This window comes from Ursus americanus, chromosome 26, assembly GCF_024610735.1.
Source record: "Ursus americanus isolate L20-20 chromosome 26, mUrsAme1.1.p, whole genome shotgun sequence".
NCBI classification, from domain to species: domain Eukaryota; kingdom Metazoa; phylum Chordata; class Mammalia; order Carnivora; family Ursidae; genus Ursus; species Ursus americanus.
In genome coordinates this window covers 44,072,365-44,096,858 of record NC_142152.1, presented here as the reverse complement: position 1 = coordinate 44,096,858, position 24,494 = coordinate 44,072,365, and the positions used below count along the sequence as shown (strand labels likewise).

Below are 24,494 nucleotides of genomic sequence, written 5' to 3'. Positions count from 1 at the left end.
GTGGTCAGGGTTAGCACAACTCTACAAACATACGACAGTTGTTGAACTGTTACACAAAGCCCCACCTGCCCAACTGGTCAGGACATGGTCGCCCTGCTGACAGCGGCTGTAAGGAGCTGACGAGGAGCTTCGGTCGCGGGTCCCTGCTTGCCCGAGGCAGTGTCCTGTGCCGGCAGGACTCAAGTTGTGTGGTCACAGAGCATGGGACCTCTTGGTGACATTCCACACCTTCCCATGTACATTTTGGGTGGATTTCTTTTAGTTTCATAAGCACTTTGAATATTTTCTAGCATTGTTTCTGATCTGGGTGCCAGCCCCTTGGCCGAATACCCTGAGATGGCCTGAGCACCTTACATGGGTCAAACTTCAGTGCAAAGTTCACAGAAAAATTTTATGTAAAAAAGTGAAGAGAGAAAACTAAAATTAGCCTTTCTCACAATTCCTAAGGCAGCTTTGGGTATTGAGTACCTTTTAAAAAGTGTACAACTTACCCTAGAAGCTTCTGACGAGCATTATCCTGTAACTGTGCAATTCTTTCTGGCCCAAGAAACTTTGATCCATTTGGTCCATCACACACTAGCTTGTTAATAGCAGCCCTGAGAATATTAATCTGTAAATAAATGACAATATAAATATTCATACGGTTCTACTATAACTGAATTTCATCCTACATTTAAATACTTCATTAGCATTCAGAGTTGTTCATGTTCTTTCTAAAAAGATTTTATTTATTGAGAAAGAGCATGTGTGCGTGTGCAAGCACTTGTACCGGAGTGAGCAAGGGGAGGAGCAGAGGGAGGGAGAGACCGAGAATCTCAGGCAGACTCTGCACTGAGCTCGGAGCCCATCCTGGAGCTCGATCCCAGGACCCTGAGATCATGACGTGAGCCAAAATCAAGAGTCAGATGTTCAGCTGACGGAGTCACCCAGACACCCCCAGAGTTTATATTCTTACAACTATCATCAATATGGTTTCTGAAGCAAATTATTAAAACACAAATAACATCAATACCACTATCCTAATTTAAGGAACAGTAACAAAAGAAAAATTAAAAATCAGCAAGAAACGTTCAGAGTTTTCAGTCTAATCACACTTGTTAAACTCATGGGGTCACACAGTTCAAAATCTACCTATATCATACGTGTTCCTCTTGCTTGTAATGTTTATACTGAAGCCCAGGGAGTATCTCACCCCCAGAGGTATGACAAGCCATGTTTTGTTACCAGTCATTGTCATAGTTTTATAATAAAACTCTCCATTTTTACTAATTTGAGATCTACAGTGGAGCTGTGAAGACAGACGTGACAATGAAGTGTGCCCCCAGCCCAGCCAGCAAGTGCCTCACACCCCCGGTATGCGAGTCTCACTGAGAAGCCCAGGCTCCATCCAGACTGACCAGCTTCCCACCACGTCCCTTCTCTGTTCCAGGACCCAACCCAGTGCACTAGCCTACACCTGTGTCATGACTCCCCAGTGTCCTCTGATCGAGAGCAGTTCCTTAGCCTTTTCTTGTTTTTCAAGACCTTGACAATTCTCTGAGGAGTTCTGGGCAGGTCTTTCATGGGATGTCCCCAGTGTGGGCTCGTGTGACATTTCCCCATGGTTAGACTGAGGTGATGGGTTTTGGGGAGAAGCCCCCAGAAGTGAGGCACTTCATCATCTCATCACACGAGGGCATGGGTGCCATCACCATGACCAATCACTGTGACGCTGGCCTTGAGCACTTAGCTGAGGTGGTGTCTGCCGAGACCGCAAAGTCTGTCCTCTCCCTTCCCCTCCTCTTCTGCTTGGAAGCACATCACTGAGTCCAGTCCATCCTCAAAGTGGGGTCTGGGGGCAGACTGAGCTCTACTTCCTGGAGAAAGTGTCTACAGGTAGTACTGGGAATTCTTCTTATGCAAGATCTGTCTCTTCTTCCTCATCTGTTCATTAAATCATGTATTTCTATCCTATGGACACACAGATAATCATCTGACACTGAGTCACAGTCCGACACTACACCAAACTGCCCCAGCTCTGGTCAGCAGGAGCTCCTTCAGTGGCCCCATGTCCCTCTGACGTGCCTCAATCCTTTGGTTTCTGAGTATGTCTTTACTTTCTGGCACTACAAGAAGCTCCAAGGCTCCTCCTCTGTTTTCCCGGCTCCAAGCTTAGGGAAACCCATTTTTCCAAGGAGCCCTGGTTCCTTTCACTGGAAAATCCTATCAGAAACCACAGTCTGGGTATCAGGTGTGTTCACGGCTGCCGGGATGTCACGGCTTCCAGGCCCTCACAGGGCTAGGTGACAGATGTATGTAAGTGAAGCCACCGTCTGTGCATGTGTAAGTTAAACATGAGTTCGCACTGATCAATGTCTGGCTCACGCCGTGGCCCGAGGTCTGTTCCAGCCCTCCTGCGCCATCTGTAACTGCTCTGTCGGTGAGCGGCAGTCTGGCCCCCGCCGGCAGGCACTTGCCGGTCCAACCCCAGTACCGCATAACGCAGTTTCAGAGCGAAGCAGCCAGACCGCGGAGGGGTCAGAGTCCACGTGCAGCTGCGTTCTGGCTGCAGTCTTGTTTCCAGAGCTTCTTTTTCTCCTCAGTCTGTGTGCATGTGTCCCCGTCGCACACCTCAGCACCCCTCCTTCAGGAGGCGCAGTCTGTGGGGTGATAGGCGCCCTGGGAACCCACAGAGCAGTCCCTCTGCTCTGCTCGCTGTCCCACGGCCTAGCCTTGCCCACAATGTGCCAGTGAACGGGGTCACACAGCACGCAGCCTCCAAGTCCTGGCTTCTTCCCCAGTGCAGACATGCATTTAAGACTTACTCATATCATTCTCCTGCTTTTGTACTGCTGAAGAGTGCCCCTCTGCATGGCCGTCGCAGGGTTTCTTGGAGCATTCCCCTACTGGGAGACGTCCTGATTGCTTCCAGCCTCCAACAAGGATGAGCTATGAAGCCATCAACATTCACCTGTAGATTTTATGCGGATGTAACTGTTCAAATCTCTCAGATAAATACCCAGAGGTGGAATTCTTGGATCTTATGGTACATGTGTTCAACTTTTACGAATCTTGTCTTCCAAAACAGGAGTTCCACTCTGCATTCCCGCCAGCACCAAGCAGAGTTCCAGTTGCCCCACGTGCTCGCCGGCATCCGTTACCGTCCGGTGCGGGGTTGTAGCCACCGGAACAGGCAGGCAGAGCAATGTCACCGTGGTCTTGACTTGCGTGTCCTAATGAGCAGGACGCTGAGCATCTCTTCGTGTTTACTGCTGTCCACAGTTTCATCTGGTTATTGTTTCTTTAATTACCAGGTCTTAAGACTTCCTTACATATTATGCATAAAACTCCTTTATCACATAAATGATTCACAAGTATTTTCTCCCGTGAACAGCCTGTCCTTTCATCCTTTTAGCAGGGTCTTTGGCAGAGCAAAGTTTTTAATTTTGACAAAGTCCAGCTTCTCAAGTTTTTCTTTAACAGGCTATGCTCTTGGTGTTGCTTCTACAAGCTCACTGCCAAACCCAAGATCACACATATTTTCTCTTATGTTTACTTTTTGAAGGTTTATCATTTTACATTTTACAATTAGTCCTATGATCTAAGGAGTATCTTTCAGCCCAAAGCACCAGTAAGTGAAAGAGCAGTTACGTCAGTAAAAGGAAAGGCTGACAGGTGGTAAGAGCAGTGCCCCCCGGGAGAAGGGCAGGCTGTAGAGCACAGCTTACCTCACAGCCTCCTTCTCCCCCACCCCCTTCGACACAGCGATGCCCCCTCACCTACTCTGTGCAACCTCTGAGAAGAGAGAGGGGTCAGGTACTCTACAGCAGTGCTGCCCAACTATCTGTGGTAAAGGACCAGCTTTATTTCTCACTTTGTAAAATGCAATAAAACTGAATTACTATGACAGTGAAATAGAAGAATAAAAGCATACAAAATACAAGCCCAAATTTTTCATTATTAGATTCAAAAGCCATAAAATTGCTTTGTCAACCTGCTTCCTAAGTTTCCAAGTGCTTGATCCTAACTGCGGCAGAGTCGTCCGCTCAGCAGGCCCCCCCCACTCGTCAACAGGATGAAGCCGGGCAGGACTTCGCTTCCTCTCTTCCACCACGAACCAGCAAGGATGTGGACTTGGCAGCAGACCTGGACAGAGATTCACAGCAGTCCTGCTGCCCTGGTGTTTACTTCCACTGCCCAGAAAAGCTTACTGTGCCGGGAGATCCCACAGGAGAAATTCAGAGAGTGCCACGTCTGTCAGGCTACTTCACGCAGAAAAGTAAAACAGGCAGGTAAGGGCAGAGTGAGCACCTCCGGGACCAGAGGCACATGTCTGTATTTAAAGCACCGGGTCAGATACCACGCCACTGCTAAATGGGTGTGCAAACCAACCACGAGACAGAGACAGCTACTACAGTGGGATGGACACGTCAGTCTTACCTCTATAATATCCTCCACGTTGAACTGAACGTCAAACGCTAGCTCGATGTCATGCTCTGGGAGTATAGGGGCCCCTGTAGTTGGATTCCACCCCAAACCACAAAGGACTCCAGTATAGCATTTTCCATCCCGATCAACCCTAAATGGAAAGTTTTCAGAAGAGTTAATATCTCAAAATTATTAAACCACTGTTTTACTATCAAAGGAACTGGCTGATACAATCATCCTAAGTTCTGCCAACCCTAGTATGGCAACTAATTTCATTTTTGCATTTTCTCTTCCATTTTTTATATTTGAAGTAAGAGTATACGTAGTTATAAGGATAGAATATATGCTTATTAATCCATTATTTAGGTTTCTATTTCTCACTGTGGCAGATAACAAAGAATATTTTATCTCATTCAGTTTTTTCCCATACCTTTGAATTCTTCTCATGGGTTAAATTCTTATTAGTGAGGTTTCTGCAGAAAAGGTTATACACATATATTTATGGCTTGTGAAAGAAGTCTAGCACTTAGTAAAAGCCTACAAGATGTTTGTCCCACCTTCCTATCCTGAAACAACCGTACATACAACACAAAGCGTTACATCCTCATTTCATGAAAAACTGCCCACTCCTCTCCAGCACCGTGTCCTATCACTTCCATATTCAAAGTTTCCCTAAATCTGATGATCCTCTCCATCTCAGCTGCCACTTGCCTGGTCCAAGCCACCGCCACTTCTCACCTGGACTCATGAGACTACTTTCTGACCCACCTCCCCACATCTACTCCCGCTTCTTCGAGTCTGGTTCCCACGTAGCAGAGTGTTAGTTTTCAAAACAAGTCCAGTGATCTCACACCCTTGCTTAAGGGCTTCCAGTGGTTTCCTGTGGCATTCTGAGCAAAACCTGAGCTACTCTGAGCCACAGAGCATCCAGTCTCTGCTTCGCTCCCCCATGTCATCTCAAACCACGTTCTCCCCCCTCCCCCAACCCTGCACCAGGCTCCAGCTCCTCTGGCTTCCCTACAGGCCAGTCAGGCTCCTCCACAGGGAAACTGTCCTCCCCCCTCGCCCCGCCCCGTGCCCCCAGAGCCCTCTGTCCCCAGGCTCCTTCTCCTGTCCCACGCATTAGTTTAAATGCCAGCACCAGAGCCCAGAACAGGATCAACAAATAATTATAAAATGAATGAACAGATATTAATACTTAATACCTGTTAAAATATTTTGCAAATTTTCTTTGACTCTTAACTCAGACCTTTTCCCATAATCTAGATCAAGAAAGTTTTGATGAAAATAATCTAGGCAAAAACAGAGCTTTCTTCTTTGCCCTAAAGATACACGTACACACACACAAACACACAGACTTCTTTTTCACTTTCATGAAAATGAAAGAGAACCCCACATTAAGTAAACTCAAAGAAGAGAGCCAGAACTGAGGCTTATAAATTAGGTGGCGAGCATCTGCGTTACAAAAACAGTCACCAAATTGTCTTTTTAAATCGTATGCTCCCGGGGCGCCTGGGTGGCACAGTGGTTAAGCGTCTGCCTTCGGCTCAGGGCGTGATCCCGGCGTTCTGGGATCGAGCCCCACGTCAGGCTCCTCCACTATGAGCCTGCTTCTTCCTCTCCCACTCCCCCTGCTTGTGTTCCCTCTCTCGCTGGCTGTCTCTCTCTCTGTCAAATAAATAAATAAAAAAAAAGATCTTAAAAAAAAAATCGTATGCTCCCGTTATTTTTAATAGAACATAATTTACTATTATTTCAATTTATAGAAAATCTTTCCAGAAAAGAGGTAATAGCCCCAGGTCACCAACAGACTGCCGGCTTTTCATCACGGTTAATAAAATGCCCCATCACCTCCACCTCACTAATGGCTGCTGACACTAACATGGGTCCTTCACATGTGGTAACGACACTTATCAACAACAAGGACAGTCTCAAAAGATTTAGCCTTGAACTGACCCACACCAGGGTAGTAATTCTCTGCTCATTGGCTCTAAACCTTTAATCAGGGGCACCTGGGTGGCTCAGTCGTTAAGCGTCTGCCTTCGGCTCAGGGCGTGATCCCAGCGTTCTGGGATCAAGCCCCACATCAGGCTCCTCCGCTGGGAGCCTGCTTCTTCCTCTCCCACTCCCCCAGCCTGTGTTCCCTCTCTCGCTGGCTGTCTCTCTCTCTCTGTCAAATAAATAAATAAAATCTTTTAAAAATAAAATAAAATAGGGGCACCTGGGTGGCGCAGTCGTTAAGCGTCTGCCTCCGGCTCAGGGCGTGATCTCAGCATTCTGGGATCGAGCCCCACATCGGGCTCCTCTGCCAGGAGCCTGCTTCTTCCTCTCCCACTCCCCCTGCCTGTGTTCCCTCTGTCGCTGGCTGTCTCTCTCTGTCAAATAAATAAATAAAATCTTTAAAAAATAAAATAAAATATACCTTTCATCAACAAAGCTAAGCAAAGCACTGGCTTTAATTCTTTTCTGGGCATCCTAAAAACTCATGTGAACCTAGTAGTAATTAGGACCACAGAAATATTTTTACTTCCTTTATAATACACATTTTAAACTCTGACGGAGAACTGCCAAAATCACGGAACAAAAGCCAAGTGTGTTCCATGAAGATACAGCCAAGGGGATGCCAGAGACATAGTTCATTCTGAGACAACTTACGTAAAGGAACTCAAGTTTAGGTAAGCTGACAACCGCTATGCTTGGAAGAGCTAACATCTCCAGACAATTCTGTTTAAAATAAATACAACAGAAGAACACCCTGTACTGTAAGCTAATAATCTAGAACTCCCCACATGAGCCAAAGAAGGAAATGTATTTCCTCAAAAGTTCAAAGTTCACAATCTGAAACTTCCATACAAAAAAGCTCTATTAAATATTCCGCGGTGTGCGTTGTAGGAATCTACAAAGTTCTGCTGACCCTTCGACAACACCGGTTTAAACTATGCAGCTCCAGTTATACATGAATTCTTTTCAATGAATACAGTGGAAAATTTCTGGAAACTTGTTGAAAATATATTTCTTTTCTCTAGGTTGCTTGATGACAAGAATGCGGTATAACGTACATATGACATATAAGATACAGGCTCACTGACTCTAGGTTATCAGGAAGGCTTCCCATCAACAGCAGGCTATGTTGTTGAAGGGACAACTGTATTTGTTAAAAGTCTGCTAATATTTCCAAACGCTGCTGAGGCTACTCCCCAGGACACTGCCCGGAACAACTGCAGTAGGATGGACGCGCCCTACAGGGGGCTGCCCTGGCCCCAGATGCTGTGCTGAGAGCTCTACAGCTCAGGCCCCCCCCCCCCCCCAACAAGCCTGTGAGCTCACAACAGCCGCAACAGTCCTTCCTCACAGACGGGGAAATCTCAGAGGCGGGAGGTCCTGCCCCGGGTCTGGCAGCAGGTGGCAAGCCAGAGAGCAAGCCCAGGGGCACCTGCGGCGACAGGCTTCCCACCAGACCTGAGAGAGCCCCCTCTTACCACACATTCCCATCACCTCACACTTCCAATACTTGAAGACACCTTTGCTTTATTCTCAAGTTTTCTAAGGCTTTTTAAACACGAGATTTCGATCAAAATTTTTTTAAAGACCAGTACTTGACGACACCGCAAATGATTCAGACAATACGTCACCGTATAGGAGGCGTGTTGTACAGACGGTGAGGTCAGTAGCTCCCACCCTACGTGCCGTTCTCACAATGGAAAGTGGACACTTTCCAGTGACACAGGGTCTGTGGTCCCGCACTCTGGGTCTAGGGGGGACGGGGGCACTTCTGAGGCTAGCCATAAAAGAGGACACGGCTTCCACCCAGCTCTCTCTCAGACGCTGACCTCTGGCACCCAGTCACCATGCTTGAGGAAGCCCCAGTGAGCCCACGCAGAGCCCCATAGGGAGGCCCTCGTGAGCCTCAAGAGCAGAAACTGAGGCCTCCAGCCCAAGACCTGAATCAACCACTAGACCTGTGAGCAGAGAAGCCAAGGCCTGATTTCCACCCCGTCGCCGCCGTTGGGGTCGCCTGCTGAAGACCCAGAGGCTGAAGAGCAGAGACAAGCCGTCCCTGGGGGGCCCCGTCTGACTTCCTCTCACAGCACCAAAAGGGCGGCTGGAAGTAACTGTCATGCAGCCGAAGTAACTGGAACAAACAGTAACAAAGTCAAAGTTCCCTTTTTAACCCCCTCCCATTAATTTTTAACAGTTTTGCCCAGTGGAGCCTTTTGTTGTTTTGGAAGATTCCACCTCCCTTGTTTCCAGAACTGGAGTGCTGACCTGCGGAAGGCGCCGTAACGGCCAGGCCAAAACCACTGGTGGTCCCTCCCCACCAGCCGCAAGACCTGAGACCCAGCGGCCACTGGGGGAGGCAAGGGTGGCACCATGGCAGCGCACCTCGCAGGAGCTGCTCTCCGACCTCTGCTCCTTCCTGCAGACGCCAGGCTCGCTACCATGGAGCATTCCGCCCTCGCCAGGAACAACAGTACTGAGGGCACCGAAGTGGACACAAGCGACGCTCAGGGAAGCACACTGGGGCAGGGGCCGCGGGAGCAGCAGGAGAGGCGAAGCCCACCTGGGACCGGGGTGCCGAAGGGCGGCTGGAGGCAACGGTGACAGGAAACCTGCGTCCTTCTTAAGGGCAGAGCCACCAAGGCCCTGTCCCCAGGCTGGCGGAAAGCAAAGGGAGGCAGCGAGAAGCGCGGAGGAGGGGCGGGGAACAGCGGCCAGGTCAGTGATCCCTAGGTGCCAGACCCCTCGCAGCTCTCTACTTGCTAGCGGGGATCGCCAGCACCACCCCCTGCCAACACCCCTGCAGACGGTGTGCTGGAGGCGGCAAAACGGCCTTCTGGTCTTCCATTTGCCATCAATTTTGACAGGACAATGACAGAGCTGACCCAGAGGCCATGGGCTCTGTGTTGGAACAGCGGCCTGCCAGCCACAGCTGCCCCCGGGCTGTGCCCAGGAGGGAAAGCCGCTCAGGCAGCCATGGCGGCCGCTCTGCCCTGAGGGTCCGCTGGGCCCAGACCTTGGGTGAGAGAAGTGAGCTCGCCCACGTCAAACCCCTCCAAAGCTCCTCAAATAACGCCTCCTACTGACTCATCAAATTAAAAGAAAACTCACCCAACTAATTAGAGGCAGACTTGCAACAACAAAGCACCAGGCCCCATCTTCCCCTCTTGGGGACCACCTGGATGAGGCTCTGGCCACCCAGTGTCACCCACGTGGTCACAGAAACTACCCACTCTGGCTCGTTTAAACTCAACAAAAAGAATTCAGAGTATCGGCTATGTGCAAAGCACTACACCTGTTCACACAGAACCTTCTCCTAGTAAGCTTATTTTGTTCTAGAAAGATGGTATTTTAAATACCAATTATTTCCATGTTTCTTGAGTGTCTCTGTAACATAACCACTTGCACTTTGGAGATTTAAAAGTAATACACTATGTCACACATACCCTCCAAAAGATCCTAGTTAAAAGAAAAGTCCAGGCAGGACCTTAGTGTAGTGAGAGAAGCAAGGAGAGTGTCAGGAGCAGTCGGTGAGGAATTTGTGTTCACATATTCACTGAGTTGCCTCCCTACTTCCACACGGAGCATTCCTCCTTGTTAGATAATCACACATAATGTGCTGTTTTTATAGGTTTGTCTCCCCTGTGAGGACTCAGAAGATAAATACTGTCAAGATATTTATCACATCATTATTGCAAAATGAGAGAGAAGCCCAATTCCAACATTTAAAGGCGTATTAAATCCTTTCAGGACAAGAGCGGGTCAGAAACAAATGCATACATAAATAAAGTAGGACAGTGTTTATAAAAGCCATTTTATGTCCACTCAGTGGTATTTGATGCCATTTTCTTTTAATATTCTATTAAATATTCTATTTATTAAATATTCTACTTTAGTAGAATATTCTATTTTAATAAATTCTATTTTAACAGATATTTACAGAGATGTCATAATAATATGAAAATGCTTGTAACTGTGGAAAAGATGTAGTATGACAAAAACCTAAAAACAAAAAATTTATGTAATAATCCTGAAAATATGTACACTAAATGTTTAAAAATGATCAGGTATCTTCCCATTTAGCCTTATCCAGATTTTTCTAAGTAGCAGATATTTTCAGTGCAAAAAAACCCCCATACACATCGTTCTCTACACTGAAAATGACCACTACCTGCGACCGTGCTAGCGGACTCTGTGGAGGCGTGTGGCGAGAGGGCTGAGCAAGCTGCAGGCCTGGGCCGCAGCCACCAGCCGCCCCACAGCCAGCCACACTTCTCACTGGCGGCGTGAGCCTTCCTCAAGACCAGACCTTGCTTCTCTGGAGCTGCCGCCCCTCTGCAGAAGCCCATTCGGGCTTCCCCAAGGATAAATGCTCTGCATGTGCTGAACGTCAAATAAAGACCATATGTCCCCACAGCAAGTATGCTGTCAAGGGCTGTACTCCCGCTCACACAGTTCACTTCGCTAAAGCCTTCAGGACAAATTCCTGTTTCATCTCAGCACCAAAAGAGCTGCAGTGCGCAAAGCAGTCAGCCTTCTTACCTCCTGGTCACCATCACCAGTGGGACTGCCAAGGCGGCCTGCTGACAACTGGGAGCCACCTTCACAGCCCCTTAATGACAGGACAGCCATCAGCACGGTATTCATCCTGAGCCTAGTCTCAGCTCCTATTTTCTTTCTCCAGCCCCGCTGTTCCTCAAGCCCCCAAGTGATGCTGTCTGTATGGGAACTAAGTCCAAGCGTAGGTATGTCGGTAACAGCAGAGCCGCCTCAACCACACTGAAGCCCGTGGAAGATCAACAAGCAGCCACGAGTGCCGCGGCCGGCTGTTCGGTGTTTCCTCCCCCAAAGGAGGAGGGCGGACAGGCGCCCACTTCTCCCAGCTGGGTTCTCACTTCACAAAGCCTGGACAGAGTGGACGAACCTTAACTCCATCACTGGTGCAAACAGCGCACTGAGAAGAGCCGGGAGGCCGGGAACGTGCGGCATCAGAGAGGTCTCTCTCAGAAGCATGGTGGACCCTGTTGGACAGTCAACAAAGAAGACGTCAGGCATGGACTTCACTCTGCAAAACGCTGCGCGCCTCCCTGGCACACTCCTCATCCCCTCCTCTGCAGAGTCCATCCCCGTGGGCTCAGCCCCACAGCCAAGTGCCCCTAGAGTCCGATCCCATGGCACCCGGCAGCATCCGCCTGGCCAGCATGCTGCAACCTTTGTCCTGTCGGGAACAACATTTGTGTGGTTACTCTTCTCTTCCCTTTCATCAAGCTTTCAGGTTTGTCCCAGGGCCAAGAACCTCGATTTCTTCTACTTGGTAGACAAGCATGATGGAATGAATGACTGATCAAGAAATCAATGCCCACACCCTTGTACAAAAGGGAAAGAGATGTGCTCCATTTCTTAAACTTTTATCAGCCAATGCACTCAGAAAATGACCTGAAAATACAGCACAGGCACATAAATGTGTTTCCTAATTATAGGATAAATCATTCCTAGTAACGGAGAAGAGGGGAGGGAGACAGAGCAGATGATGAGGGCCCACAGCCCGACTCACCTGTCGCGTTGACGGAAAGGGAAGCTGCAACCAGCATCCTCTGGTGAAGGTCCTCAGGGGCATCACTGATGATGACGGAGTTGATGCTTTCCTTCTCGATCCAAACACATCTGAAAAGGGCATCGTCAGGAGTCGGAGGCTGATCCACCCGCAAGGCAACGTGCGATGTCCAACCCGCAGCTAACACATGTCAAAGACACGGTCAAACACACAAGCGCCGTGCTCAACAGGTGGAAGCTGTTTAACATCCCAGCATCCTTCATGCCCCCTCTCTTCATCCGGGACCAGCACCTCTCCACCCTCAGCTCTTTCCCGCTCCCAGGCCTCGAGCACCACCCACACGCTGACTGTGCCCAAATCGCTACCTCTGCCCCAGACTCCAGCTCTGCAGCCCCTCTGCTTCCCACCCACTCTCCAACCTCACCACACTCATTCCGTAGTGCAAAGTCAAACAGGCCAAGGCCCACGCTGAGGAACACCCTTCAGCTAGCCTTCACCTCCCAGCTCACCGACCCTGGCCAACTCCTTTGCACTTCTCAGGTCTCTCTGGAAACCTCCATGGCCTTTCACAGCCTGAGTGTGCTCAGGGGCCCCTCGAGAGGCTTTCATAATGTTCAGGAGCCTCATCAACCCTTCTTCTGAGGACCCATTTTCCCTTGCATATCATCCCCACTGGACACACAATTTTGGGGATCACACTGAGTATATTTTGATCGCTGTTGTTCCCCTCAAACTACACACTGTTCCCAAACACAGTAAGCATTCACAGGTTTGCTGAATGAAAATCAGTGACAATAAGAACAGAAAAAATGAGGCCCTTGTTGGAAGATATTCAAGAACGTCTTACACAGAATGACTTTCATATAAGAGAGAAAGAATATCTCAGATTTGGAGCTAGGAGAGGAATGAGAAGGAGCTGGAAAAGGGAACGTTTCAACAGTTTAAAGAAAGATTAGTTTCTGTTAAGTTCTGTAAATAGAGGAGCAGAGAAAAAAGAAATCCATGGGGAACCTAAGTTAATCATACCTGAACTTGGATATTCTGGTCAAACTATGACACTTCAATTCATAAGGGTTAAAAGGCCCATGAAGTATTGCCTGTAGATAAAAACCATGAAAAATGTTACCAATAGGCAAGTAATCACTTCATATACATTTTAAAAATCCAAACGTTAGCTCATGTTTTCAACAAGAAAACAGCTACCCCTCAATTATAACACCTTCAAGATGCAGTGGGAAAAAAATGCCTTCTGGTGCTTTTCTGTGATCGACAGATAAGAAGAGTTTGGCCAAAAAAAGGAAATACTGCCGAACACTTCAGAAGAAGTGTTATTCTTTTCACTGCATCAGACCGATCCGACTGAGTTAGGGGCACTGAGAACACCGGGCCACAGGCTGGGGTGGTGAGAGGGGAGGTGACGGCACACGGCAGCCTGTTCTCCGAAACAGGCAGCTGCACCGACTCCACTGCCGGCCGGGGCTGGAGCGGCCTCTGCGGTGGGCCTGGCTCTCGACAGCCCACGCACTGCTTCCTTCAACTGGGTAAACAAGCACAGGTCGCCTTTGGAAAGGCTGGTTTAAACAAAAGAACTAGTCTAAGCATTTCTCCACACTAGACCCCAGGTCTTTCCCTTACTAAGATAGATGCCACTGTGAAAAAAGTACCAACACTGACCAGGATACAAAAGCCCATCACGACTACTAGTTAAGACTCAGCATATAAATGTAAAATTACTTTAAATTTTATTTTTTTTACATTTTTTCAAGTTTTTATTTTTTTAATAATATTTTTTTATTATGTTACGTTAGTCACCATACAGTACATCCCTAGTTTTTGACGTAAAGTTCCATGATTCATTACTTGCGTATAACACCCAGTGCACCATGCAATACGTGCCCTCCTTACTACCCATCACCAGCCTATCCCATTCCCCCACCCCCCTCCCCTCTGAAGCCCTCAGTTTGTTTCCCAGAGTCCATAGTCTTTCAGGGTTCATTCCCCCTTCTGTTTACCCCCCCCCTTTCTTCTTCCCTTTCTTCTCCTAACGATCTTCCTACTTCTTATGTTCCATAAATTTTAAATTGTTTTTTAAAACAGCTCCTATAAATTACCTTGCAGTTGGGGGCACCCAGTTTATTAGAAGAAAAGCTCTCTAACAAAACCCGGATCAGGTACTTTTCATCATCCTTCACGGGAGACGATGTAGACAAGTCTGCCATGTTTTCTACAGACTTGGAGAAGAGACCCTTGAGAGCTTCGTGGCTTTGCTGAACAGAATAAGCAAAGTTCATTTTGCTAAGAGAAAAACTGTATTACAAGTACTTTATTCTAAACTAATCAAAGTATTTCGCAGGCGTGACCTTACTCTTAGCTTATTACTAGGTCACTAAGGTCAGGAGAAAATTTTATCGAGTAAGGCCATTTTAAAATTCAAACACAAGAAATAAGAAAGGATTCATTTAAGGCTCAATTCACCAGGGCACCTGGGTGTCTTAGTCAGTTAAGAATCTGCCTTCAGCTCAGGTCATGATCCCGGGGTCCTGGGATCGAGTCCCACATCGGGCTCCCTGCTCAGCAGGGAGTCTGCTACTCCCTCTGCCTCTGCTGCTCCCCCCTGGCTTTACACTCTCACTCAAATAAATAATCTTTAAAAAAAAAAAGGCTCAACTCATCAGCTTTTACTACCTTTCAGTCATCAGGAAATTGAAGAGGGTGAAAAACAGCTCTTAAAAAGAACTTTCTGTACATAAAACTTCTGTTCCACACCAGGAACACGACCAGAATCGCAAAAGTGTTTCTCACACATGGAAATAGAAAGTCCAGCCGGCTCTCTGGCTACCGTTCTGTTGCCCGTTTCCCCTTTCCCGCACCCCAGCCCCCTTCATTGTCAGCGGAAAGCACAGAAGGAAAATACATGGCCTTCAACATCTGACTCAAACATGGCATCTCTGAAACCTTCAAAGAAAAATAGCTTCAGAACTGATTTTGAAAGAAATAATTGAAAATCATTTTGAAATATGTGAAATACTTGAAACAAATATTGTTTTCATTAGGGAACTAAATCTTGGAATCCATTACAGAAAAAACAATTCCACAAATAGAGAACATTTTCACATCTAATTTTCATTCTAAAAAGAAAAAAATAGCCTAATAAAAGGAAACTAACAAAAGCAACACCCAGTCACCATAATTAAGTGTCAAAGAAACCCAGAAGGCATTTAAAATGTACCACAAACACGATCTAACTATGTCTCCGTCAGCATCCTGGGAGAGGAAAATGGTACCCCCGCTTCTCCACTGCCCCCCCCAAACACACAGACACATACCCATGCGCGTGTGGACGTGCACACGGCCACACGCGCTCTGACAATAAGGACGAAGGTGCGTACCTTGGACTCATAGGGCTCCTCCGCGAGCTCAGCATAGCCCTCCTTGATGAGGACGTCTCTTATGTTGATGGCATCCTGGGCCCCTGAGTAGCGGTACACGTCCACGTGCAGGATGCTGTGCACGACAGAGAAGACTCTGACGAGGAGAGCGCAGCCACTCACCAGGGAGGCGAACCGCTGGCTGGCCCCACCGCTCCAGTGCTCACCACACACGAGAGACTTTGCAGAGGGGCGCATTTTGCAAATCTTAAATTCCAACGCCTACAGGACAGAAGAGCAGGGTTGAACCAGCTTTATAAATGAGGGAAACACTCACCCCACAAACTGCTAAAATGTGGCCGTGAACATGGATCTTCACCGACGTTCTCATAAAAATCCTACTAAAAACATTTTAGTCCATTAACAGATGAGTGTATAAGGAAGACGTGGGGTAGACACACAATGCAATGTTACTCAGCCATCAAAAAGGATGTGATCTTGCCATTTGCAACAACATGAATGGAGCTAGAGAATATTATGATAAGTGAAACCAGTCACACTGAGAAAGACAAATACCATATGATTTCCCTTGTATGTGGAATCTAAAAAACAAAAGAAATAAGCAAAAAGCAGAGACAGACCCATAAATACAAAGTGGGCTGCCAGAGGGGAGGGGGGTGGAGGGTGGGCAACATGTGTGAAGAGGCATAAGGAATACAGGCTTCCAGTGATGGAGGAACGAGTCACAGGAGTAAGAGGTGACAGCACGAGGAACGGAGTCAGTGGTACTGTGCTCGTGCTGTATGGTCACAGACGGCAGCTACGCCTGCGTGAGCACAGCACAAGGTACAGAGCTGTGGACTCACGAGGTTGTACATCTGAAACTACCGACATATTTTGTGTCAACTAGACTCCAACAAAAATAAATTAAGTAAATGATTATAACTATTAAAAAAAAAATTGGGGGGGGAGGGGTTCACATACAAAATGAGGATTTCATAGGTCGGAAATTTGATGTTGCTTTTCAAGCCAAACAGGAGTTTGGGATGCCTTCTGGACTGCTTCTGTACCGACTGCAGCCCGCTGGTGCGTCTGGCCCACCCAGGTTCTAGCTGTTTACAACACAACCAAAAACCTCAGAAACAGTATCTGAAATTAAGTTACTTCAATCAAACAGCTACTCTTTTGCTAAGTGTGAAACCACCCTCCATGTATTTTAACTCACTCCACAAGCAATACTGACAAAAATATCTGTGGCAATACATTTTTGGAAAAAAGCAGAAATCAAATTTGGCCTGTGTGACCAAGCAAGTCCCTTCCCACTCAGGGACCTGGCTCCTCTCTGTGGGCTGCGGGCAGGCCGTGTGAGCTCGAGAAGCCTTTCTAGCTTACACATTCCTGGCACAGCAGCTTCCTACCTTACCTGAAATGGGAGTTTGAGAAGTTGACAGGGAATCTCCATTAAAAGATCCAGATCTACTTGAGATCTATTACCATAGTCCACAAAGAACACCTAGAGAACGGGGAAAGGACACACTTGAATGCGGGGTCAGACACCCTGCGCCACCCAAACAGTGGCCACACAAGAATCTACTCTAGCTCCAGAATCCAGCAGTCTTACGACAGGAGCTAAAATCCACACAGCGCTGAGGGAAGTAACTTTTTACAAGGCTACTTTTCTAACTGAAATGATTTTACATTTAATTTCCACTTAAAATCAGAAAAGGTTTTCTGTAAACTGCTACAAGTTTGTCGCATTTCCCTCTGAGTGATTAGTTACAAAGAAGCACATACCTCCGCAGAATTCCCAGAGACATAAAGGATTTGAGCTCTGAAGTAGCTTTCTTTATCAAAATCAGCAAAAGGAGCCAGACAGACCAAGTCTGGATGTGGGTGGACGGGCAAGGGCACCAACTCTAGTTGGTTTATTTCAGCGGTAAGTTTTTTCAGAATCCCTGAGTTTTTTTCATCGATCCTATATCCCCAAAAGTGTCCCACCTCAACAACCTAAAAAAGGAGGAAAAGGAGCAGAGATGAGATCTAGAAAGGATTTCTATGTCAAGGTTATCATAAGCTCACGCTGCAGGGCTGACATTCGATACTACACTTCACAAACTGGATTCCCTGGAACTGAAGTAATTGTACAGGCGAACAAGGGGGATCCGTGGTCACCTACAGTGAGGAAACGTGTGTCCCAGACCTCTCTCTCAGAGGTTCGAGAATCGTCAGCACCCTAACACATGAAAGGCTTGAGAAGGCACAGGAGGCTAGACTGTTTTACTTGGGATGGGGCCCGAGGCGGTAAGCCCAGCCCACAGAGTGCAGACGCGCTCAAGGGCAGCGAGGGTGGGTCTGGAGTGAACGCAGCCCCTGAAAGAACAGTGACAAGTGGGAGAAGGAGAAGCGGGTGTTCCATGGAAAAGGGCCTCACCGAGCAGCTCCCGCCCATACTGCCAGGCTGCCGCATGGACCCATGCTGGCTGCAGTTTCCCAGTTGGCCTGGAGCCCAAGCTTCTGTGTGAAGTCTCCTGGTGAGCATGGTCACAGATTTACCAGGCAGCAGGTATGTACTTCCACGGATATTTTATGTGAAGAAGTAAAAACCACGCCTTAAAGGGTAATGATGCTGATGCAGTTTTATTGACATAAACTGAATCACACACCATCCATCACCATGCCAACTAAACGTTCACGTCTATCATGCTGCCGAAATTAATGTTTTAGCATTTTAAAAGGCACCTAACCTTTTAGAATTACACTTTGATTCTAGAAGGAGTATTTGTGCTTCACTGTGTTGTAGCCACATTTCAATTTAACAAGTACAGGAATTCGAACCCACCCACATTCGCTAGGTCACTAAGGTGCGCGGGCTGGGTGTGTGAGCAGGTGTGTACGTGTACTATTTCATGTCCACAACATGACATTTCTAGGTGAAGAAGACAGAAAAGCTCTCACGATTCAACACGCCATCTCACCTCTGTGACATCAATTGTTAGGAGGAGATCTGTAATTGTCCGGGATCTGTCTGATGTGTTAAATGAGACTTGCATGGGATCTACAGTCTGCTTCTGGAAGTCCACATTCACCCTACGTAACGTGATTTAAAGAAGAAAAACAAAGTCAGGTACTACAAAGAAAATATGCTTCCATATGTGAAGTTATTGCCCCAACTATTCCACTGCTTATACAAGAAAAGAACATTTTAATAAAATACCTAGGCTGGAGAGGACTAATTTGATTTCATCTCAAATTTGAGTTCCTGACGGCTGTCTGAGCTACCCTGGAGGGCTGTGCACGCCAAGAGTTACACACTTTCAAGAATAGATTCTTAAAAAAAAAAAAAAAAAAGAGTAGATTCTAAAGGTCAAGACTCTTACAGATTGACTTTCAAGGGTACACATTCTAAATCTAAGACCTGCAATGTTTCCTAATTTCTGTTTTCAGAGGTGACTCTGACCTTTCCAAAAGTACCAGAATCCAAGCCCAGTTCAATGCTGTTAGAAAAGACATACGTGATTTTCTAATAAACCAAGGAGTTATCATTTAGCCCTGAGAACAATAAGATAGTAAATGCTGAAATTTTGAGAATATGAAATACAAATTTGATAAAAACAAAATGTCCCTTTCCTAATGCTTTTATTCTAAGATGAAGAGGAAGAATTATACAAGAGATCCTGACCCAACTCTCTCCCCAACTTTCAGACCCATTTCTGAAGTAAGAGTGACTCAGGAAAGATCCTCTCTGTGTTACAGACCTAATCCACTGCACCCCCAGAGTCTCAGAATCGAAACCTCCCCCACAGGATGAGACTCAGTGGGACATATGTCCCTTCCTTACCGATTCCCCCAAATTCCTGTCAAGTTCCTCACTGAATTAAAAAGATCACAAATAAGAAAAGATGACTGAGAATTCCTGCACATGGTACTCGGAAAGTGTGACCAAAAGGCAAAGGAATCCGTTACAAATCCTGAATGGTGATTTAATTTGGTCCAAGAAGAGAAAATCCACATGTCCAACGGCAGCTGCCGAGTGGCAAGTGTCAGCACGCGGCGCCAGCCACAAGGGCAGCCCAGCCTTTCTGTCCCTCCATGAGGGAGAGGCGGCTTGTGCTGGCCAGGGCCCCAGGGGCTCCCAACTGCATCTCTGTTTTGTCCCACCATCTGTTCTGCTGAGAACAGAGAATACTCCACTGTGCTTAAACAAAGGAAATGAGGAACTCTAAGGACGAGGGAAGGAAACTAATATTAGGTCCAATCCCTACTATTTAAACCAAGGATTACTTACATCATTCCATTCACTCTTCTCAACAACCCTGTACAATAGGTACCATATCTATTAAACAGACACAGCTCAATAAGAAAAAAAAAAACTTTAATTGCCAAAAGACTTGAACAGAGATTCTCCAAAGAAGATACACAAAAGGCAAACAAGCACATGAAAAGATACTCAACATCACTAGTCATCAAGACACTCAACCTCACTAGTCATTTGCATTTGCATCAAATGCAAATAAGAACCACAACAAGGGGGTCGCCTGGGTGGCTCAGTTGTTAAGCATTAAGCGCCTGCGCCTGCCTTCGGCTCAGGGCGTGATCCCGGCGTTCTGGGATCGAGCCCCACATCGGGCTCCTCCGCTGGGAGCCTGCTTCTTCCTCTCCCACTCCCCCTGCTTGTGTTCCGAACCTTTCTCACTGGCTGTCTCTCTCTGTCAAATAAATAAAAACTTAAAAAAAAAAAAGAACCACAACAAGGTATCAGCTCATGTCTGTCAGAGTGGCCGTCATCAAAAAGACAAATGCTGGCATGGACATAGAAGAAAAGGAAACCCTTGTGCACTGGTGGGATGTAAACTGGTACAGCCACTATGGAACACAGCATGGACAATTCTCAAAAAATTGAAAAGAGAACCACCACATGATGCAGCAGTTCTACTTCTTTTTTTTTTTTTTTTTTAAGATTTTGTTTATTTATTTGACAGAGACAGAGACAGGCAGCGAGAGAGGGAACACAAGCAGGGGGAGTGGGAGAGGAAGAAGCAGGCTCCTAGCGGAGGAGCCTGATGTGGGGCTCCATCCCAGAACGCCGGGATCACGCCCTGAGCCGAAGGCAGATGCTTAACCGCTGTGCCACCCAGGCGCCCCAGCAGTTCTACTTCTGGGTCTATATCTAAAGGCAACAAAAACACTTCCTCAAAAAGATATCTGCATCCCCATGTTCATAGAAGCTTATGTACAACAGCCAAGACATGGAAACAAATTAAGTGCCCATCACTGGACGAATGGATAAAGTAGTTGTGGTATATATATGCAGTGGAATATTATTCAACCATAAAAAACAAGGGAATACTACCATTTGCAACAACGTGGACAGATCTCGAAGCCATTATGCTAAGTGAAATAAGTCAAAGACAAACACTGTATGGTCTTGCTTACATGTGGAATCTATTTAAAAAAAAAAAAAAACTCCTAGAAACTCATAGACTTGTGGTACCAGAAGTGGAGGGTGGGAGAAGGGGGCAGAGGAGGAAGATGGTTAAAACACACAAACTTCCAGTTCTGCGATAAAGAAGTCCTAGGGATAGAGTGCGCAACACGGTCCCTACCACTAACACTACAGTGAGACACACGGGAAAGTCATTAGTAAGAGTCCTCGTCACAGGAGAAATTTTTGTGTTAGCTGAATGTACTGTGGTAGTCATTTCACAGTGTCGGGAAATCAAACCGTCATGTTGAACGCCTTAAACTTTCATGGCAATAGATGGCAATTATTTTGCAGTAAAAATGGAAAAAACAAACAGATGAAAAGAGCACCAAGGTTCAGAGAGGTCAAGTAATGTGCCCAAGTACACACAGATGAGGAAACCAGGACTCTGGCTGCAAAGCCAGTACTGCTAGTGTAAGCTTCAGCAAGGTTCATTTAAATGCAGTCTCTGAAACCGCACAAAGAGGTGGGCAGAGCCCTGCCGGGCCGCCTTCCGAAGTACCTGGTGCTCCTGAGCTTTGAGACGGCCCCTCCTTGCACCTTGCCTTCGATCTCCTCGGCAGAGTGCACATTCAGTTCAAGGGAGACCTTCAGCTGAGACATCTTAATTGCCATATACACTGCAGGAAGAGTTTTAAACCTCTCTGTTGGATTACGTGAAAACTCCACAAAGGCTCTGCTCCACAAATGGAAAGAAGAAATCAGTTTATCAGGCATCCAAAAAAAAAAAAAAAAGAACTAAGTGCGTATTAATTTCTCTCAAGATTAGATGGAAATTTTTAGCTCCACCTCCCCTTGATTCATTCTACAATTCACCAAGGAGTGTTTCCTTAAATGAAGAGTATTTACTTAAGAGAAATAAAAATTACAATGATGTACCGTTAAAGTAAAACCAGATATCCACCTTATATATGATGCAAATAATGCAGAATTAACACCAAGCACTAATGAGATTTTCAGCTACAAAATCCTACTTCTCAAAATGAACACAGAATGACAGCTTTCCAAGTTTTGGGGGTTTTCTACTTTACTGTGAAATAAATCACAGATAAGATAAAATCACACAAATGAGTAGGTCGGTGATCTTCGTGAACTCCCTCCACAAACACCATCAAGTTTACCACCCAGGCACGCTGATGAACATGGCACGCTGCCACCCCCTCCCACATCTCTGGGCACCCATCCCATCCCTTTCTCTGGGGGATGAGAATCAAGCATGCACTAAGTGTATCTGCTTGGCATTTCCTGGTATAAAGAAATAAAGCTTCAAGTTCACATTTGCTTGTACATGAACACCCCTGGGTCAAAACATCACACTCATGCAAACAGACCTACGAGCCCTACAAGTACAGTCATGGAAATGTGTGACCTGAGCCCTGGAAGAGCATGAAGCAGGTGAGAGAGTCAGCCTCTAACTCAGCCGGCCTATCCAGTGTGCACCTGTGCCTAGCCTGTCTGCAGGCTGAGTCTGCTGTCCTTGGACAACTGGCTCTCCTCCGCCCTCCTCACCTGCCTCCTGGTGAACTCACTGCCGAGCATGCCCATCTTCCCCTGGCCTGTGCCCAATTCGCTCGCCCCTTGTCCTGTTATCCTTCTCTACAGGGCTCCTGAGTCCCTCCTCAGAAGCAGTTTCTTTCACACTTGAGACCACAACGCTTCCATGACGCACATCTTGCAGCAGGATTCTGCAGTCCCGCCTGTGGGACCCCCGCCCATCCCCTCCCCCCGGGAGTCAGCTCTTCACAGCCCTTCTGTCTGGTCAATGCAGTCTCAAAGACCTGCCCTCCTGGGCCCTCCTCTCTTCTTTGTTCTGCACATGCGAACAACAGCCAAACCCGAGAGAGCTTCTGCCTCACCTGTTGCCTCCTTTGTTTCAAACATTACCTCTGGTTTAGAAACTATAAAAGAGCCCTCTCCCATCATTCCCTGACCACATCCTACAAAACAGTGAGCTCAGAACACTCAGGGGTCTGCACACAGCCATCGGCTGGCAAAAGGCCTCCGCTGTGCCTCGCACACACCCCACACTCTCCAAAGTCCCAACAGGGCTCACGCTGGGCTCCCACTGGGTCAGCACCCCATCCTGCCCCACCGGCCACCTCCACCACCCGCCTAACACACCTCCTTGGGAAGCCCCAATGAACATTACTGCTCCCAAGGCCCAGAAGCAATGTCTTCTGACCACCTGAGCCTCTCCCACAACACTTCACGATAGGCAAAGGTCTACAGAACCCCACACCTAGGCTGAAAGCTTCCTATGGGAGGAGGAGGTGCGCCTATGTACTTACTACCCGTGCTCAGATGTCCTTCACACCTGACCCAGGTTCCTCGCTAAAGTGGGCCCCGCATGATCCCAGAAGGAACACAGCCTTTACTCTGTCAAACAGTGACTTGTGTCATTCTCTGCCTTTAAATACCTGAAGCACAGGAACTGCCACTGGTTTACCCAGAAGAACACAACGACTTCTCCAGGTAACTGACATGACATTGCTACGGTGACTAAAAAGCGAGAAATACAAGAAGCCACGCAAAATAGGATAAAAATACCTCTAACAAAGGCTCAGACAGGAAGCACATGAAACAAACAGACTCCAACCCAGGGATTCAGATCAGCGAGAGCCCAGACCGCCGGCTACTCAACCCACCAAAGAACGTCCACCTGTAACTGGAGCTCCACCGAGGCAAATACACTTTCAGTTTTCAAGAAAGAGAACTTTACTGTGTGATTCTAGTTTTAAAGAAGTGATTTTGTAATGTAATTAAGAGTTTCAGTATAATTTGTATTAAGATATTTGAAAAAACTTGAGACATTATCAGCTTAATTAGTTAAATCTGTAACGGTTGTTAAAAGAACTCAGAAGGACTTTGTTAGGGTTACGAATTTGCAAGGTGAGCACGCGCACAGGCCAGCGGGAAGATGCATGTGCTTACAAAGAAAATCAATATATTCATCATAGGAACAGAACTTAAAATGTTTGAGGGGATTCATCCAAATTGAAAAGGGACAGAATATGCTCAACTTGAGTTACTAGACATCAAAGAGCGGAAGTGTTTCTTGTTCACTAGATTTACCAAGTTTTATAAATGAAATACAATTTATAGAACACCAAAAGAAAATTCTAATTTTAAAACTAAAATTCCATTTAAAACTGTAAATAGTCTTTTCTGCACCTGAATAGTCTCTCTTGGAAATAAAAACTCAAAGTGATAACTTCAAAACGTGCCATCTTGTTTCCTGTACCTGCAGCTAAAATAAGGGGCAACGTAACGGAGGTTTTAGAGTATTTACCTTCCAAAAATATTCAGAACATATGTGTTCTAAATAACTACAAGCAGATACACCCTACTCCAGTGCACCTTTGTGGCCTACAAAGTGACGTATCACTAGGGACACCCCATGAAAACCTAGGGACAGGCGCATGCTCCGAGCGCCCGCCCCAGCACCGCACGGCACCGCAGAGCCTCCCTGGTGTCAGACTGCCAAGCTCCCAGCTTAGCTCCTCTAGGAGCTCACTCGGTTGAAAAAGAAGATAAATCACTACCGACAACAAGATAAACCAAAGCTGGGTTCCAAGGTGATGCGGAGCAGCCGGATAGAGACCCATTTCCGCATGCACTCAGTTTTAAGAATGAGTTCCTGCAAACATTGAACACATGCTGGCTCTTTCATAATTCAGTTGATTAC

At 46.9% G+C, this 24,494-nt stretch overlaps 1 protein-coding gene across 1 annotated transcript in view; it reads right to left on the bottom strand.

Moving 5' to 3' along the window:
- Positions 1–24,494, bottom strand: part of TDRD9 (tudor domain containing 9) — a 121,553-nt gene that overhangs the window by 22,654 nt on the left and 74,405 nt on the right. The window contains exons 24-34 of the mRNA XM_087856292.1: positions 21,312–21,485; positions 18,303–18,414; positions 17,122–17,334; positions 16,751–16,840; positions 15,349–15,609; positions 14,071–14,226; positions 12,986–13,056; positions 11,960–12,069; positions 11,330–11,426; positions 4,420–4,558; positions 492–610 (exon numbers count right to left, since the gene is read on the bottom strand). Coding sequence (XP_087712418.1) covers positions 492–610; positions 4,420–4,558; positions 11,330–11,426; positions 11,960–12,069; positions 12,986–13,056; positions 14,071–14,226; positions 15,349–15,609; positions 16,751–16,840; positions 17,122–17,334; positions 18,303–18,414; positions 21,312–21,485 — 1,542 coding nt within the window. The remainder of the gene's footprint in view (positions 1–491; positions 611–4,419; positions 4,559–11,329; positions 11,427–11,959; positions 12,070–12,985; positions 13,057–14,070; positions 14,227–15,348; positions 15,610–16,750; positions 16,841–17,121; positions 17,335–18,302; positions 18,415–21,311; positions 21,486–24,494) is intronic.